This window comes from Rhinolophus ferrumequinum, chromosome 2 (genome assembly GCF_004115265.2).
Source record: "Rhinolophus ferrumequinum isolate MPI-CBG mRhiFer1 chromosome 2, mRhiFer1_v1.p, whole genome shotgun sequence".
Lineage (NCBI taxonomy): Eukaryota > Metazoa > Chordata > Mammalia > Chiroptera > Rhinolophidae > Rhinolophus > Rhinolophus ferrumequinum.
Window position 1 is genome coordinate 30,466,132 of NC_046285.1, and position 18,243 is coordinate 30,484,374.

Sequence of the window (18,243 nt, forward strand, 5' to 3'; positions counted from 1 at the left end):
ACTGGGGATAGAGTAGAAAATAAGACAGATAAACTCCCTGACCTCACGGAGGTTATAATTTAAAATGAGAAACAGAAAATGAAAAACAAATAAAATAATTAGAAATTGTGTTGTGAAACAAATAAAAAGTGCCAAGAGAAAAAACTTCAGTCTGAAAATAGAAAAGAGCTTGGCATATTTGAAAACTGAAAGGAGGTAGGCTGAGCTGAAGTATATGGTGAGGGGAGAATGTTGTGACATGAGTTTATTAGGGAGATAGAGAGAAGCCAGATCTTGCAGGATCTCCTGAATAGTTTGTGTATCATTTAGTCTGCAATTTCCTAACACTAGTCATTTGAACCTTTTGTAGGGAATTTATTGGCCATTAGGTTTATAACACTGGACACTCAGTGCTTCTGAGTTTTCTCTTTTTTTTTTTTTACTGATTTGTAGGGATTTTTTTGAGTGAATACTAATTACAAACACATCAGACCAAGAATCAGTATGAGCATTTGTACGTGTATGGAGTACCATCTTACTCCAAAATATAACTCATGTAACTTTGTTTTGTTATTACTTTTATATATGACCCGGCCTACAATATCTAACATTTTTAATTTTTAACAAAATTTTTAAAAATTTGAAAATATAGCAGAATCTACCTACTTTCATTTCTTAGCTTCTAGGTGGGTATGCCTAATCCATAGTCTCTATATTGACTAATAATCTTAAAACAAAATGTGGGATTAAATACATGGTACGAAAAATCAATATCTATATACATATCATGTTTCCCCGAAAATAAGACCTAGCCGGACAATCAGCTCTAATGCGTCTTATGGAGAAAAAATTAATATAAGACCCAGTATTATATTTATATTACATTATTTATATTATGTATATCATATTATATTATTATTATATTAAAGATCCTGTCTTATATTACAGTAAAATAAGACCAGGTCTTATATTAATTTTTGCTCCAAAAGACGCATTAGAGCTGATTGTCTGGCTAGGTCTTATTTTCGGGGAAACAGGGTAGAACAGAAGAACATAAGAAATGTTAAATATCAAATTTATTTAATAAATCTTCCCCTTCCATATATCCCTCTCCGTTGACCCTGATTATTAAAAGTGTTTTCAAAGTGTCATTTTCTCCTTAATTGATCCTGGCGGGACTTGTCCAACAGCACAAGTTCCAACCTATAAAGACATTCAAAATACGGTTGACCACATGTTCCAGTTTGTCTAGGACAGCTCCACTACACACGTTGCCCAGTGAGTGTAGTTAATATTAGAGCCTCGTTTTATTTTCTCAAGTGTCCCCATTTTAGAACAAAAAATAGATAATCACAACACTATAAACAATAGAAAGAGCTTGAACTTGGAACTTGGAAAGCTATATCCAATTTTGGATAACTTATTTAACTTCTTTAGGCTTCAATTAATGAAGACGATGGCATTTATGTTAATGATTATTGTAGAATGAAACAAAATAACTTTTATGTTCACTGCCTTGGTTCCAAGCAGGCATGCAATAATGTTAATACTCTCCCCATTCCTATCCTCTTTCTCCAACAATACAAAAAAAAAACAAAACAAAACACAATTTACCCACTTAATCATCTTCTTATTTGCTTATTATTCCTATTATTTTAAAGGAATGAAACAAACTTTCACAACCATTTTTTAAAGGCAGCCCAGTAAAATGAAAACATCTCTGGACTAGAGGTTAAAAGATAAATCTGGGAGGCTGATTGGCTCAGCGGTTAGAGCACAGTGCTCATAACACCAAGGTCGCTCGTTCGATTCCCACATGGGCGAGTGAGCTGCGCCCTCCACAACTAGATTGAAAAAACAAGGACTTAACATGGAGCTGATGGGTCCTGGGAAAACATACTGTTCCCCAACATTCCCCAATTAAAAAAAAAACAAAAAGATAGATCTAAGTACCAACCAGCTCTGCCACTTACTAGCTGTCTGTCCTTAGTCAAGTTATTTAATCTTTATTGACCTGCTTCCTCATCTGAGAAGTTGGGATATAATATATATGCCCTACATCATCTAAAGCAGGGATGTCCAAACTTTTTTCAATTTTTTTTACCAAGGGCCATATGCATTAAAATACACAAACAGCCGGGCCACTCACTCGAGGTGAAGTACGTATTGCCTCACCTGGTTTTTTAAAGTAAACTAAATATATTTTTGGAATTTGCTGCGGGCCAATTAAAAATGGATTGCGGGCCGCAGTTGGCCCGCACGGGCCGCAGTTTGGACACCCCTGATCTAAAGGAACTAGTACAAGAAGAAATAATGTACAAATATGTACCCTGTAAATTGGGAAGTGAAAGGCAAATATTTACACTAACTATTTTTAAAACAAAAACTCTTAATTTTATCATGGGTCTACCATATAGATTATCACACAAATTGTTAGGGGAGGGGAGAGGGGTGAAATGGCCCCAGGCTACAACTATCAAGTTACTGCTATCTAAGAAATAAAAATAACTCCTTCCTCCTTTTTGCCTATCCTTACCCTCTGTTCTATAGGTTTTAGCATTAATCAAAAAATACTAGGACAGAAATTCAGCTAAACTCTGCCAGCAAATAGGGTATTTTGTATAATGTTACATCAGTTTAATTAAATAGTAGTATGTTGGTGAGGGTCCAACCAGAAAAACAAATATCACTCTATATATTTAAGACAGATAAAATATAATGTAGCGAATTGGCTACAGTGGTGATAGAAAAAGTGTAAAGCCAAAAGGTGTGGGGGGTGGGGACACTGAGGCAATCAGAGATTAGCATGGTAGAAAACTGCTATCCTCCTATGCTGAAGGGCAACGGGAAGAAGCAGTACCTCCAGATGGAAGCTAGAGCTCTAGCGGGTCTGTCCAAAGAGATGGACCCATAGAGGAAACACAGCTGCTGCCAGAATCACTGCCCAAGGCAGAATGTAAGGAAGAAACAACCTAGCTTCTTCCTTCCTTACCTTTCAACCTCCAGTGTCCCCCAAAGGACAGGCAATTGGAAATGCAGCCTGCAAGCGTCAGCCTCCCTGTGACAGGGAATAGTCCTCGGAAGGGTGAGAAATGTTTTACAGAGCAAACAGACCCAGGACTTATACAAGTGGTAATATTGTTCAATCTAGGAAATACTATACGAGGTTTATCCTTAGGAATACCAAAACAGTATATTTGCCTCTCAAAACTTAAGTACATTGGAAGATTGACTTACGAAAGATTTGGATTATCTTCTGTTAAATTATTTTCCTTTCTTGTCAAGCATTTATAGAAAAAGCTACTAAAAATGTGACTTCGTTCAACAAGTTCATCTGATGCCTTTTCCAATATAAGATACCTGTTAAAGTAGCAACACCATAAAATTAAGTTATATATTTTTTTTTATTAAAATAAAGTTAAATTTAGATTTTACCTGGTATTCCCCCAATTATCTTGTATGTTCTGGAAATCTTTTTTTTTTTTTAATTAAATTTATTAGGGTGACATTGGTTAGTGAAATTATATAGGTTTCAAATGTACAATTCTATAACACATCATCTATCTATTGCATTATGTGTTCAACCACCCAGAGTCAGTTCTCCTCCCATCACCACATATTAGACCCCCTTTACCCTTTTCTATCTCCCCCTCCCCCCTTACCCTCTGGTAACCAATAAACTGTTGTCTGTGTCTATGAGTTTTTGTTTGTTTGTTTCTTTTTCATTTGTTGCTTTCAGTTTTATATCCCACAACTTCATTTTTATATCCAATTAGATGCAAAGCAATCTCACAATTTGCTGATTTCAGCTTTTTTTGTTCTTTGATTACCTCACCTACATAAAGATTGTTTAAAGCAGAAATTGCCTACTTATTCATTCATTTACATAACAAATATTTATCAAACTCCTAACATGTGTCAAGCAACATATTTACACTAGAGACATAAAAGACGAGAAAAAAAAAGTACCTGCTCCAATAGAACTACAATCTGGAGAAGTGAGAGCACATGGAAATATTAACCAAATAATCACACGATCATATATACAACTTAAACTGACACTCCTAAATAAATCTAGAAAAATTTTAATAACTCTGAGACATGACTAACCTCTAAATTCTTAGTCCACTTCTATACTAAAACAATTCTTCAACATAAGCTTGTAATTCAATCATTTAATGATTAAACCCTTCAAAATTAGACAACTTTGCTATTATTGTTTATGCAGGTTCAAATATGACCTTGCAATTGCTTTAAAAAAAGCATAAAAGACAAAAACAACTTGAAGTTTTTTTAATGTTGTTATGGGGCAGATATACTACATGGAAGAAGACACAAAGACTGAATCTGGGGTGCTAGAAGTATTCTTTATCTTGATCTACATGATGATTACATGAGTACACACATATGAACACTCATTAGCTGTATACTTAAGATTTATGCACTTTACTACTTGAAAGTTACTCATTAATTTAAAAAATAAATACTAAGTAGTTTAAAAAATAAAGAGAGAATCCACTCTGAAAAGGACAGAGATAGATATAGACAGTTCTGTGCAAAGGAAGTATAGGAAGATAGAAACATGAAATAAAATTTTAGTTAATTCCAATAAAACATTAAAATACTGTTGATGACCCAATTCATCTCAAAACATATAAATTTGATACTATTGTAGGGATACAAAAATAAGTAAGATGCAAAATGCTTAACCTTCAAAAGGAGAATGATCATAAAATCACCAAATAACTTTAAAATAAGGCAAAATATGGTAAGTACCATAAAAGAGATGCAAATGAAGTATCCTAGGAGTAAATAACATCTGTTTAGAAGATTAGGAAAAGTTTCATGAAGGAACCTTGAAAGAAGAATAAAATCTCAACAGGTTGAGATAAAGAGGTGAGTATTCCAGGAAGCAAGAGTAACAGGGCATTGAGAATCGGTCAAGATGGCAAAGTAGATAAATGCTACAATTACCTCTTCTCACAAGCATAACAAAATTACTACTAAACTACAGAATGCCTGAAGTCTAGCTGAACTGAAGCCCTACAACTAAGGACATACAGAAGAAGCCACTTCGAGACAGGTAGGAGGAGCGAAGACGTGGAACAGTCTGGTCCCACACCCACATGTAACCATTAGAAATCAGGAGAGATAACTCAGTTGTGGAGGTCCCACCCAGAGAAGCAAGGGGTCCCAGCCTCACAGTAGGCTCCCAGCCCAGGGTTCCAATGCCAGGGAGAGAAGTCACCATAACTTCTGGCTGTAAAAACCTGTGGAGATCATGGCCGAGTGAGACAAGGGCAGCTGGAGTCCCAGGTGCTCCTTTTAAAGGGCCCACACACAGATTCACTTGGTCTGAGCTCCAGTGCTGGGGCAGCACTTCAAAAGGTGCCAGGAACATATGTACGGGGAGGAACTGGGTTGTCTGGCTTCAGATAGCAGGCTGGAGGGGCAGCATTCTCCCAGACAAAGAAGCTGGTAGAAGCCATTGTTTCTTTGTTGAGCTCTCCTGTTCTCAGTGTGCAGATGCAAGTGGCTGCCATATCTGAGTCTTCATCAACCTAATACCATTCATTCACTCTGATGCCCTGAGACCAGGCCCCGCCCAACTTTCAGGAACACCCAAGCCACTTCCAGTGGCTTTTCCTCATTAGCAGCCTGTCTTCGTTCATGCTACAGACTTTCCTAAAATCTCTCAAAGGTTCACAAAATTCAAACAAGCAGCATCTGGCTTTGCCATGTCCCGTTATCTCTGGCCAAGGAGCCCAAGCCCAGCAATAGCCACAGCCAGCGTTGGTTCGCGGCCTGACCTCTCGAGGCACCTCCAAGCACAGCGCAGGTGGTGTCCATCTGCAGATTGCTTTGTAGCTCATGCTAGGTAGCCCTGGGCATGGCACAGGCTGCCGCTGAACTTGGCTTATAGTGGGGCCACTCCTAGGTGGCCACAGAACAGGCACAACGGGTGGCCAACTTTGGATTCACCCAGAGCAACACCCAGCTGCCTCCATAGAAGACACACGCAAAAGGCACACTGGGCAGGCACCAGAGCACTGCTAAAGTGAATCCTGCTCTTTAAGGTCAGCCCCTGCACAACAGCTCCTCCACTGTAGTCACAGCCAGTATTCACAATCAGCCCAAGGATTAATCCCTCCCATTGACATACAAACAGCAACAAAGGCTCAACTACAACAGGAAGGCACACAAAACCCACACAAGAAACAAACCTGGAGCATCCACCTCAGGTGACCAGGAAGATTGCGCCATTGAGACCCACAGCACACCTACTACATAAGGCCATTCTACTAAGACTGGAAGACATAGCAGCTCTACCTAATACATAGAAACAAACACATGGAAGCAGCCAAATCAGGAGACAAAGAAACATGCCCCAAATAAAAGGACACAACAAAGCTTCAGAAAAAGAACTGAACAAAATGGAGACAAGCAACCTACTAGATGCAGAGTTCCAAATACAGGGAGAACGTCAGCAAAGAGATAGGAAACATGAAAATGGAGATAAAAAACATAAAAATAACCAGTCAGAAATAAAGAATACAATAACTGAAATGAAGAATACACTAGAGGGAATTGACAGTTGATTAAATGAAGCAGAGGATCAAATTGGCTATTTAGAAAGTAGAAGAAAACACTCAAACAGAACAGCAAAAAGAAAAAAGAATCCAAAAAAATGAGGACAGTTTTAGGGGCCTCTAGGACAACATCAAGCATACCTACATTTACATCACAGGGGAACTAGGAGAAGAGAATGAGAGCAAGAAATTGAAAACCTATTTGAAGAAATAATGACTGAAAACTTCCCTAACCTGGCAGAGGAAACAGACATACAAGGAAGTACAGAGTCCCAAACACCAGGAACACACAGAGGCCTACACCAAGACACATCATAATTAAAATGCCAAAATTTAAAGAAAAAGAGGGCCAGCCCGGTGGCTCAGGTGGTTGGAGCGCCATGCTCCTAACGCCAAAGTCGCTGGTTCAATTCCCACATGGGCCAGTGAGCTGCGCCCTCTACAGCTAAGCTTGTGAACAATGGCTCTCCCTGCAGCTGGGCTGCCATGAGCAGCCGAAGGTCGCCACATGCTGCCACGGGCTGCTGTGCTGCTGTGGGCTACCGTGTGCTACCAGGAGCGTCCGGTATCCAGCATGAGTGGCCGGCAGCCATCATGAGCGGCCGGCAGTGGCAAGAGCTGCTGTGAGCTACTGTGGGCTACTGTGAGCTGCTGTGAGCGGCCTACCAACGACTGGTGACCGACTGCCTCAGCAGGGGGGAGCACAAGGCTCATAATACCAGCATGGGCCAGGGAGCTGTGTTCTATACAACTAGACTGAGAAACAATGGCTTGAACCAGAGTGGAAGAAAGGGGGAAAAAAAGAAAAAGAATCTTTAAAGCAGCAGGAGAAAAAGAAAGAATTGTAAAAACAGCAGATTTGCTACAGAAACTTTGCAGGCCAGAAGGAACCGCCACAAAATATTCAAAGTGATGAAAAGCAAGGACCTACAACCAAGATTACTCTACCAAGCAAGGCTATCATTTAGAATGGAATGACAGATAAACAGCTTCTCAGACAAGAAAAAGGTAAAAGAGTTCATCATCACCAAACCAGAATTATAAGGAATCTTAGAGGGACTTCTTTAAGATGAAAAAAAAAGATCAGTGGCAGTACCTACATATCGATCAACAATCATTTTAAATGTAAATAGATTAAATGCTCCAATCAAAAGATAGGGTGACTGAATGGATAAGAAATCAAGACTCTTCCATATGCTGCCTACAAGAGACACACTTCAGATCGAACGACACAAACAGACTGAAAGTAAAGGCATGAAAAAAGAAATTTCATGACAATGGAAACAAACAAACAAAAAAAGTTTAGCAATACTTATACCAGACAAAATAGACTTTAAAACCAAGGCTATAACAAGTGACAAAGAAAGACCCAGTAATCCCACTTTTGGACGTTTATCCAAAGACACCCAAAACACTACGTTGTGGGGACATGTGCACCCATCTGTTCATTGCTGCATTGTTTACAATGGACAAGATGTGTAGGCAGTACAGGTGTCTATCAATGGAAGAGTGGAAAAAGAGGAGGTGGTACATATATACAGTGGAATATTGCTCAGCCACAGAAGGGAATGCATTCTTTCCATCTGCGGCAGCATGGAGGGTGTTGTGCTGAGTGGGGTATGTCAGATAGCGAAATATAGATGCAATGTGATTTCCCTTGTACGTGGAATCTAAAGAACAAAATAAACAGATAAAACAGAAACAAACTTATAGATATAGAGAACATTTTGAAGGCTGCCAGATAGGAGGAGGGTTGGCGGGGGAAAGGGTAATGAAGTAAGAAGTACAAATTGGTTGCTACATAGTAGTCATAGTCATGGGGATGTAGGGTATAACATATGGAATATAGTTAATAATACTGTGATAGTGTGATATGATGTCAGATGGTTGCTGGACTTATCATGGTGATCACTTTTTTAGGTCTATAAATGTTGAATAACTATGGTTTACACCGGGAACTAATATAATATTGTGTTAACTATTCTTTAATAAAAATTTAAAAAAAAAAAAGGATCAAAAGGAAGGAAGGAGGTAAGAAAGGAGGGAGGGAAGAAAAAAGGATAGGAAAGAAAGAGAGAAAGGGCATTAATTCAGAAGAGTTAAATAGGATGGGCTTTGTTTAGCAAACTGTTTATAATTCAATTCTGCTAGACTATGTAATATATATAGGATTATTAGTAGATGGCTGAAAAGACAGATTGGTGTAATATTATCAAGACCCTCAAGAGCCAGACTGTGTTTGAACTCATTTTGACAGGTAATAAATACTAAAAGTTTCTGATGGAATTTGCATTGTTAGAGCAGTTTAAGAAAAATAATGGTTGTAAAAATATACTTATTGGACAAGAAAACAAAGACAAAGGATACAAGGAGACTAGTTAAAAAGACAGAATAACAATTTAGGTAAGACAAGGAATACTAGAAAGATCGTGATGACTGAAGACAATCTGAATGGCAGAATCTACTAAAATTGGCAACTGAATATGTAGAGAGGGAAGGGAGGGTGAAGAGTCCATGACGATGGAGACTTTCATTCCCAGTATACTGTGTTTCCCCGAAAATACCATGTTTCCCCAAAAATAAGACCTAGCCGGACAATCAGCTCTAATGCATCTTTTGGAGCAAAAATTTTAAGACCCGGTCTTATATTATATTATATAAGACCCGGTTTTATATATTAAATATATTATATTATTTTTAATTAATTATCTTATATATTAAATATATTATATATTAAATAAGACTGGGTCTTATATATTACATTATATATAAGACTCAGTCTTATATTATAGTAAAGTAAGACTGGGTCTTATATTAATTTTTGTTCCAAAAGATACATTAGAGCTGATTGTCCGGCTAGGTCTTATTTTCGGGGAAACACGGTAGGTGGAATAATAGGCACCAGATTTACCCTCCTGCTTGAAACAAGCGAAAAACTGGAAAAAATAGATGAAACAGTGGTTTCCAAAACCCTGGACATCAAACAACAAAGAACAGTGATCCCTGAGAAATGGAAAACAAGGTGAGCTCCACTAATGCCCCAGCTCACTGCCTTGATAGTTTCCAGCCTGCAGCACAAGAAGGAGTAACCCAGGTGGAGCCTGGCAGACTCGCGGAGCAGAAGAGATGATGAGAGTCAGGAGAAACCAAGGAAGCAGTTTGCAGATCAGAATACTGGAAAGGAAAGATCTGTGTGTATATAGACAGAACGCCAAACACCTGCTGAGAGTCCTGAAGTAAATATCAGAATAGTAATCATTGCATGCTTGTAAGGAAAGAACTACCTGAAAACATTAGATAGAACAGTACCCAGCATTCATGCAGGCCACGGGAAAATGTCTTTTCCTACCAACCAGGCTGGAAAACTTCATGATTCATGAGGTATTGGGTAGAATACTCAGAAAGGTCTTTCCTCAGTAGTGGGGAGTAATTTGTTGGTCTCATCTAACAGATCCTAAAAGGCATGATCCTTGAAAGCATCAAGCTATTTCCAAATAGTCTATGTTCCAGAACAAAACTCAAGAATATTTACAGGAATACAGAAATACCCAGCACCCCCAAAAAAATCACCAGCCATGCAAAGAAGGAAAAATAAAAAAAGACTCATAATGAAGAGAAAAATCAGTCAATTGAAATTGACACGGAACTGACACAGATGTTAGAATAAGTAGAAAAGGACATTAAAACAGTTACTATAACTGTATTCCGTGTTAAGATGTTAAAGAGATATGGAAGGTATAAAAAAGACCTAAAGCAAACTTGCAGATTAAATCTACAATGTCTGGGAGAAAGAGTAAATAAATGGTAATGTGAGATTTGGGACCTGAGTAACTGGAATAAGTATAGTATTATCAGTAAAACAATAGTATCTTTGGGAAGATGAAAATAAATTTAGTTTGGGAGGGACCAGTGAAATAATTAGAGACATCTCAAAGAAGTATTGGAAATGTAGGTCTAGGGATACAGTACAAAATGACGACTAGAAACAAATTACCTTTGCATGAAAGTTCATAAAACTTTCCTATCTAGTTTTTCAGCTTGGCTATACAAAAATTTTAAAACTATTTTTAATGGAATAGTGATGTGGATTTTTTTAAATGACTGTTAGTTCTTACAGTGCTAAAGATACAAAGGAAACTACACAGAATTGCTTTTTTTCAGTTCCCAAAGTGATCTGTAGTTATGCAAATACTTCCTTCACCACAATAATAGTCAAAGAAGAATAAATCAAAAACAAAAACTGAAAGAAAAAAATATCTCTTCTGAAAGTATATAGTATCTATGGGAAGTAAAGGAAAGAAACTGAATTAGTCAACGCTAGAAGATTTTGGTAGGCAAAAAATTTTCAAATCTGAAATCTTGGCAGGTTACTTTTATAGAAAAACTTCAGAGATAAAAACATTTACTTTAAGATTCACATCAAAACCTGTAAAACAAATGAGATCATTTATCACTATACTTACTTAAGGTAGAAATCAATAATTACATCATTAAGAAACTCCCCTTCTTCTAAGCACTCCAGATCTTCGTTAGTTACTCCTAATCCCCCTTTAGTAGGTGGTGGAGGATATACAATCAACCTTAAAAAGTAAAAATAAAGTTAAAAATATATTGGTATTGAAAATTCTAGTGTCAAAGAGATTTGTTATAGGGAATAATAACAGGGCAATAAAATATGTCGTGTAAAAAATATTTGGCAGTATACAAGCAATTGTATTTTCCTTCCTTTACTTTCACAAGCTACTAATAGTACTTTCATTATTTTTTCATTTCCAATTCTTCCTGTGTGGGTGAGTCTCAATACTTGTCTAGTCAATAGCTTATATCTCACAGCTGTTACAATACCATTAAGGATGTCCCTCTTCTGCACAATTTTTACCTTTCAACAAACTAACCTTTCTAACAACCATAGAAGATTTTCCTATGCTCTACTTTCCAACTCTAAGTGAATCCCCAACACTAGTTCCTTTCTATTTAGAAGAGCCATCAGTCAAAAATTATGTTCTACTGGTGGCAAAGCTAAACCAGCCTCTGGGCAATAAAGAAATAACACGGGAGGCTTAGGAGGCAAGTTTCCCATTGTAAGCGCTTACAATGATGTAACACTTAAGAGAACATAAAGGAAATAAATAATTAGAATACAACCAAAAAGAAGTAGAAGACAGATGACAAATAATTAGGCATCTTCTTTCTGGCACTCTCTCTTAAAGTTCAAAAATAAGACCAGTTGTAAATTCCTGGCTATAATCTTGGAATAGACAGGATGATACTCAATGCACAAGTGTAGTCAATAATAAAGGTATAATAAGTATTTCTTGAACCAGAAAGATTCAAGAAAAGTCACCTGCAATTGATTTAATCTGGGTAACCATGGCACCTAAATCAAATAAGAATATGTTAAAATTTTAAATGTTACTATGATAGTTTCTATTTTATTGGCTATTTTCCTATCCGTGCTTTCATTTTTCTTCCTAAAACAGTAAAGGAATCACATAGAGGAATAAAATCACCCTCAAAATGCACAGACTCCCTGTTCTGCCTTCCAACCATGAGAAGACATATAAAAGATCAATTATCTTGAGAAGACATATAAAAGATCAAATATAAACAAAGAAGGAACTTCTGAAAGTTCTGATAAACTACAAAGGATTTTAAATTGAGGCACACTGTAGTAAATAATTTCACAGTCCTACATGTATTTAGATATGAAATATATAATCTTAAAAATATATATATAATCTTAAAAATCATACACTAGTATTCAAATTTTTTCAATAAATGCTTTAATCTTACTGAATGTGACATTTTGGCTGCCATTTCTGTCTTATGACATGAAACTAAATAAAATGGCACCCAATTGTCTTCTTAATGAAGTTTTTTTAACTATCTCATGAATTAAGAAAACATTATTTCTATTATTAACTGTGAGCATGAAAGTAAATCTCAAAACATTTAAAAAAGTAAACTGCAGAAAATCAGCAACATGAATGAAAACTACTAATGTTCCCACCTTACAAATAGGATATGACACAGTACATACTTCTGAACAGGTCCAGTGTGCCTGACTTCTCGCCATTCTTCATCTGGATTAGATGTAATAGAAAGTGAGTAGCAACCACTACTTTGCTTCTGCAGGAAGGTGTAATTAGGCTTGGCTGTATCTGTATTTGAGGGCTGACAGAAAAGGACAAAGAAAAAGGTCTCCTTATTAACTCTCATATTAACTCTCCATATTAACTCTCAAAAGGACAAAGTCAAAACCTAGACTTGTAAGAGAAAGTGTGACTAAAGGAAATCCATATCAAGTTATTTCTATACTTTTAGAATTTCTACAAAAATATAAACATCAAAATATACTTTTGATCAAACGATGTTATACATACAATGGTCAAAGTTTCACTTGAAGTGTTACTTGCAGATCAGCTTTATAATTAAAGGAGAATTTGAAAACTCTGCAGTTCAAAATGAACAAAAGAGGTGATGGATAAATTGTAGAAAAAAATAAAATTTAGGAAACTGAAAGAGTTTATAATATAAATTGATATTCTATCATTAAATGGAAAAGTAGGATATAAATTTGCATACACAATATAAGTACCATGCAAAATTTTTATAACATATACATAAAAATAGTGGTAAAGGCTCATGTTTTGTCTTCCAGCAATGTGGCTTTCTATAGGTCTTTTAAATAACAGATTAGCCCCAGACCAGCTCATTGCGTGTGTGCGCACACACCACCACAAACTTAATAAACACTTTTCTTTCTAGAGGTATTTTGCAAAGATACACAAGCCACATGTTATATTACCAACCTTCTAGTTAAAAAGAAAAAAGGCAAACAACCCAGCATTTTAAAACTTACTAGTAATTGTTTCAAGATAATTTTAGACTTACAGAAAAGTTGCAAAAAAACCCCAGCCTAACCCAGATTCCCATAATGTAGTAAGGGTGGCACTATATTTTCTATTTTCGAGATTTAACACTCTAGCTTACTTCCATTTAACAATGTAATTTACTTGAAAATTATTTCTCCTTTTCTTTGCTTCCCTCCCCTCCTACCAAATTTAATGACCCTGTTTTCTCAAGGCTGCATGCATACCTCATTAATCTGTTTAACCTCCCGAACACTGACTTGAAAGAAATTGTTTCAGCCCTTAAACATCTGCTACGCCAGCAACCAGACTGAGATTCACTCCTATAACAGGGTCCAAAATAACTTTATCTCAGAACAAACCAGACTCTGGGAAGCATTTTATTTTTTTTCAGATGTCAGCACCCAACAATCACCTAACGCCCCCTTTCATCAGCACCCAGGAATCGCTGGACTAACTCCTCCTTTCTTTTCTTCTGCTTCTTCCTACATGCCTATAAAACCTTCTGGCCATTCTCAGAAGGAGGAAGGTGGTGTCTGAGACAGCAGTCCACCATGTTCCCGGAATACTAGCATTGTGAATAAACCTACTTTCTTTCCACCAACCTTGTCTCTCAATCATGGGCTTATGAGCAGCAAGCAGCCGAACCTGAGTTCGGTAACAATATTAACAACTTATACAACCATAGTATAGTTATCAAATATAAGAAGTTAACCTTGGTATAATATTATAAATTAAACTACACATTTTATTCTGAGTTCATTAGTTTTTCCACTAATATATTTTTTCTGTTTCAAGATCCTATAATCAATTCCTCAGTCTTTCCTTGTCTTTCATAATCTTGATATTTTTAAAGAGCATTAGTCAGTTATTTTGTAACCAGGTTTGTCTGATTTTTTCTCATGATTAGACTAAAGTTATGCACTATTTGGAAGAATACCACAGAAGTAATGTACCCTTCTCGGTGCATGATGTGACAAATACGTAATGTCAACATGTCTTATCAATGGTGATGTTACCTTTGATCACTTGGGTTAAGGTGATGTCTGCCAGGATTCTCTACTGTAAAGTTGCTACTTTTTGTAATTAATAAATATTTTTGGGAAGAGAATTTGAGCTTATGCATACATCCTGTTTCTCCTTAAGTTTTCAACCATTAAATTTAGCATCTCTAGGTGGACCTTACCTGTAACAATCATAACTATGCTTTTTCTAGTGATGGTTTTATATTTCTCTTTTTATCTTTATTAATTGGAATACTTTTCTAAAAAAGAATAACCCTTTATTCACCATTATTTATTTAATTATCCATTCATTAATTCAGTTATTTGTACCAATAGAGACTTGTGGGTATTTATTTTATTCTTTGGTAATAATCACATGCTATCATTATTGATTTTGCTGATCCAACTGTTGTACGTCTAGCATTGGGAGTTCTTTCAGGTTGGCTCCTGCGCCCTTTTGACAAAACACAGCATTTCGAAATCAATGTAATTTCAATGAAAGAATTTTTACCAAACCTCCTCTCTCCTCCTCACCAATTATATTAATCATATGCTAACCTTAGATATTGGTTTCATCTTCATTTCTTCAGCAGCAGCAGCAGGGAAAGAACAAGTTGAAGCACAATAGTAATGAATAAAAGAACTTTCTTTTGAAGAGAGGTCCTGAAATAGAGGAAGTGCCTGAACCCAAGACAATGGATAAGAAAGCTCTAATTCTCCGTTGGTTGTACTTATTTCTGTCATGATGTCTTTTAATTTCAATTCTTCTCTTTGTGAAATAGGATTGTGTAGCTCAAGGAAAATGAATTCACTGGATTTTGCTATTTAAAAAAAAAAAACCAACACAATTTTTATCAATAATATTATTTTTCAAGTGTATTATAATTAAAATAATTTGATTCTTAATAACAGTAAGGTTGATATATAATCCAACAAAGTACTTTCTATGTTAGTTAATAACCCAGGTAAATTAAATCCTAAAGTAGGCCATTAGTAACCCAGAACCAAAATTCACAATTTTTGGACTCTTACTGCATTAGAATGAAAACTCCACAATGGTACTGAACTCTGTATTTCCAGGATCTGGCATTTATTAGGTATTAGTAAACATTTGTTAATGAATGTATGAATAAATGAATGAATGATAACTAAGCAATTAATTATTTTTCTCTAGCCTCCTCCATATATTAAATCTATTAATTAAATAGCATTCCTTTCTTTAATAAATCATTTACTTTCATCATTTCAACAGTGGTCTCAAATGACATCCTCTCCAATAATGACTATAAATGGCTTGTTATATTTTTCCAACTTCCCTATGTAATCATGAATATTGCCAATTAATTTGGAACTAATTAAGATAGCAAAATAACTAATTTTAAAGGTATAAAGTTTAGTTCACTAGTCAACATCTTTTAATATACATGGAAGTATGGGTGGGGGGGAGATAGAAAGATCAAAGAGGTAAGAAAGAACTTTACTAATTTGATTTACCCAATTCTAAATCAGACTCCTTTAGAGTTGGACCTAAACAAAGTTGGGAAATACCCCAGGATGTATATATACATGGATGTAAGTGTTATGGGAGCATACAGAAAAGTACTCAATCCAGTCTTAGAGAAAGAATATATAAGTAAACTGAGTTTCTCTTTTAGAAATTAAAGAAAATGTTGAAAGTAAAGACTTCTGTATTTTATTTAACTTTGTCACTGATTATCTCAGTCACAGTTCATTATGAAGTAAGAACCAGAAACTCACAAGACACCTAGCCAAGGATGGCAACTGACTAAAAGATACAGTATTCCTTTTATTTAAGAAGATAATTGCATTTGGTAAAGTATCAGGAGAAATTACATGAATAAATAATTTATCTTACATAATATTAAGGGATAAAATTTTTTAATTCAATAAACTTAATTACAACTCAATGAAACTACACTCTTAAATTATTACATTCTATTAAATTATTTCAGAAGAAAATTATTTGTATGACTGCTCAGGTTATATTGAAATTTAGATATCATTTTATACTCACATTGCTGGCTTAATATAGAGTTTTCTAATTGGGTCTCAATCTCCTGAAGATAATGTGACGCGATCCAGAGGAAAAGGATAGCATGACTCCTTTTACTGTGATCTTCATCCTTACTTTTCCATAATCCAAATCTCTTTAAATGTGTGGTATCCACTAGCAATGAAACCTCATTCAGGGACACTAAAATAAATAAAACACAACAAATTAATAAATTAATTCATTTGGAAAATAATACTTATACACTATATAACTCTACTATACTATATTTTTCAAAAAGAATTATATGTCAAGTTTTCCAAAAACAGTATTTCCAGTGCACTTCACTATACTTAGCTGAAATACCCCAAATGATATTATGAGAGTAAAAAAGATCATATTACAATTAGAAAGGGCCAAATAATTATTAAATAATAATTAAATGTAGCGATTTAGTCTCTCATATTGTATGATTTCAGTTATATCCAGGAAAGGAAAATATGAAATTAAATTTCCATAGCATAAAAACCTTATCCAGAGAGATTTCTTACTAGGAATTCCAGTATCACTAGCAAAAGAGGGAAAAAAGAAGACCACCTTATCAATGCAGAAAACTCAGCATAGCTTAACCTAGAAAATTATGTATTTCTATCTTGGTCCATACTATTAACCAAAGCTCCAAATGCTACCATAAGCCACTTTATGCCTATTTTTCTTCTCCCAAAACATCTGCATTTCACTACACAGACTAGTCACTATCAAAAGATTGTCACCTGATGCTGAAGCTGAATAACAATGAATGTGAACTATAATTTAATATATATATGGTCAAAGGATGTGGAATACGGCATAGGGAATAGTGTCAACGGAATTGTAAAAGCTGTATACAATGTCAGAGGGGTAGCAGATTGGGAGAGGGGGTTATCACTTTGTGAGGGGTGTAAATGTCTAACTATTACATTGTTTTGTACACCTGAAACTAATAAAAAAGAATTGTCAAGAATAATATGAGCTCCTGAATGGTCTAAGATGATATTTCTTTTAAAATTCTTCTAGGTTTTATTTCTCAAAACTTCTAGGTAATCACTCTGAATTATCACTCTTTCTCCCTCAGAGAGCGCTAAAAAAATCTCCCCTGAGGACCTTTTTTTTTCCCCAAAGAAACATAAAAATGGTATAAAGAAGTCCTAAGGGTCATCTGGTATAACTTTAAGAAAACAAGCAGCTGAACTAGGAACACAAATATCAGCTAAGTATAAATGTAAGGTGGGCACCGATTTGAAACAAATCTCTTAGTACTCCTCCCCCATTATCTCCTGGTGCCTTGCTACTCTACTCAAACTGTAGTCCTCAGCCTGTGACACTGGCATCACTTAGGAGCCTGCTAGAAATGCAGAAAACCAGGCCCCACCCTAGATGTACTGCATCAGACCTTCAGTTTCACAAAAACCCCAGGTGACTCAAAGGAACATTAAAGTTTGAAAAACACTTTATAATAAGCATTCAAATATAGTAACTAGTTATCCTGATGTTCTCATACTACCAGCCATTCTTTTATTTTCACTTTTTTTAATAAATTAATCTATCTTAAACATCTTTATTTCTTTCATATTTCCTCCTTCTTTCTTTCCCTATTCCAATTCTCCATGCCTCTTTCTTGTTCCCTGTCTGTATTTCTTACTAGTTATCCTCTATGCCTGTTTATATGCATGCCAGCCTGCCTTCCACTCTTCCTCTCCTGTCCTATCCCATCGCCCCTCTTTCTTTTACTCTCTATTTATTGGCTC

General features: G+C 35.7%; 1 protein-coding gene across 6 annotated transcripts in view; it reads right to left on the bottom strand.

The window, feature by feature from the left end:
- Positions 1-18,243, bottom strand: part of SENP7 (SUMO specific peptidase 7) — a 128,412-nt gene that overhangs the window by 9,746 nt on the left and 100,423 nt on the right. For all 6 annotated transcript variants that reach the window (XM_033123947.1, XM_033123988.1, XM_033123955.1 and 3 more), the window contains 5 exons: positions 16,481-16,660; positions 15,004-15,266; positions 12,610-12,743; positions 11,033-11,149; positions 3,217-3,339 (listed from right to left, as the gene is read on the bottom strand). In XM_033123947.1, the coding sequence (XP_032979838.1) occupies positions 3,217-3,339; positions 11,033-11,149; positions 12,610-12,743; positions 15,004-15,266; positions 16,481-16,660 (817 nt within the window). The remainder of the gene's footprint in view (positions 1-3,216; positions 3,340-11,032; positions 11,150-12,609; positions 12,744-15,003; positions 15,267-16,480; positions 16,661-18,243) is intronic.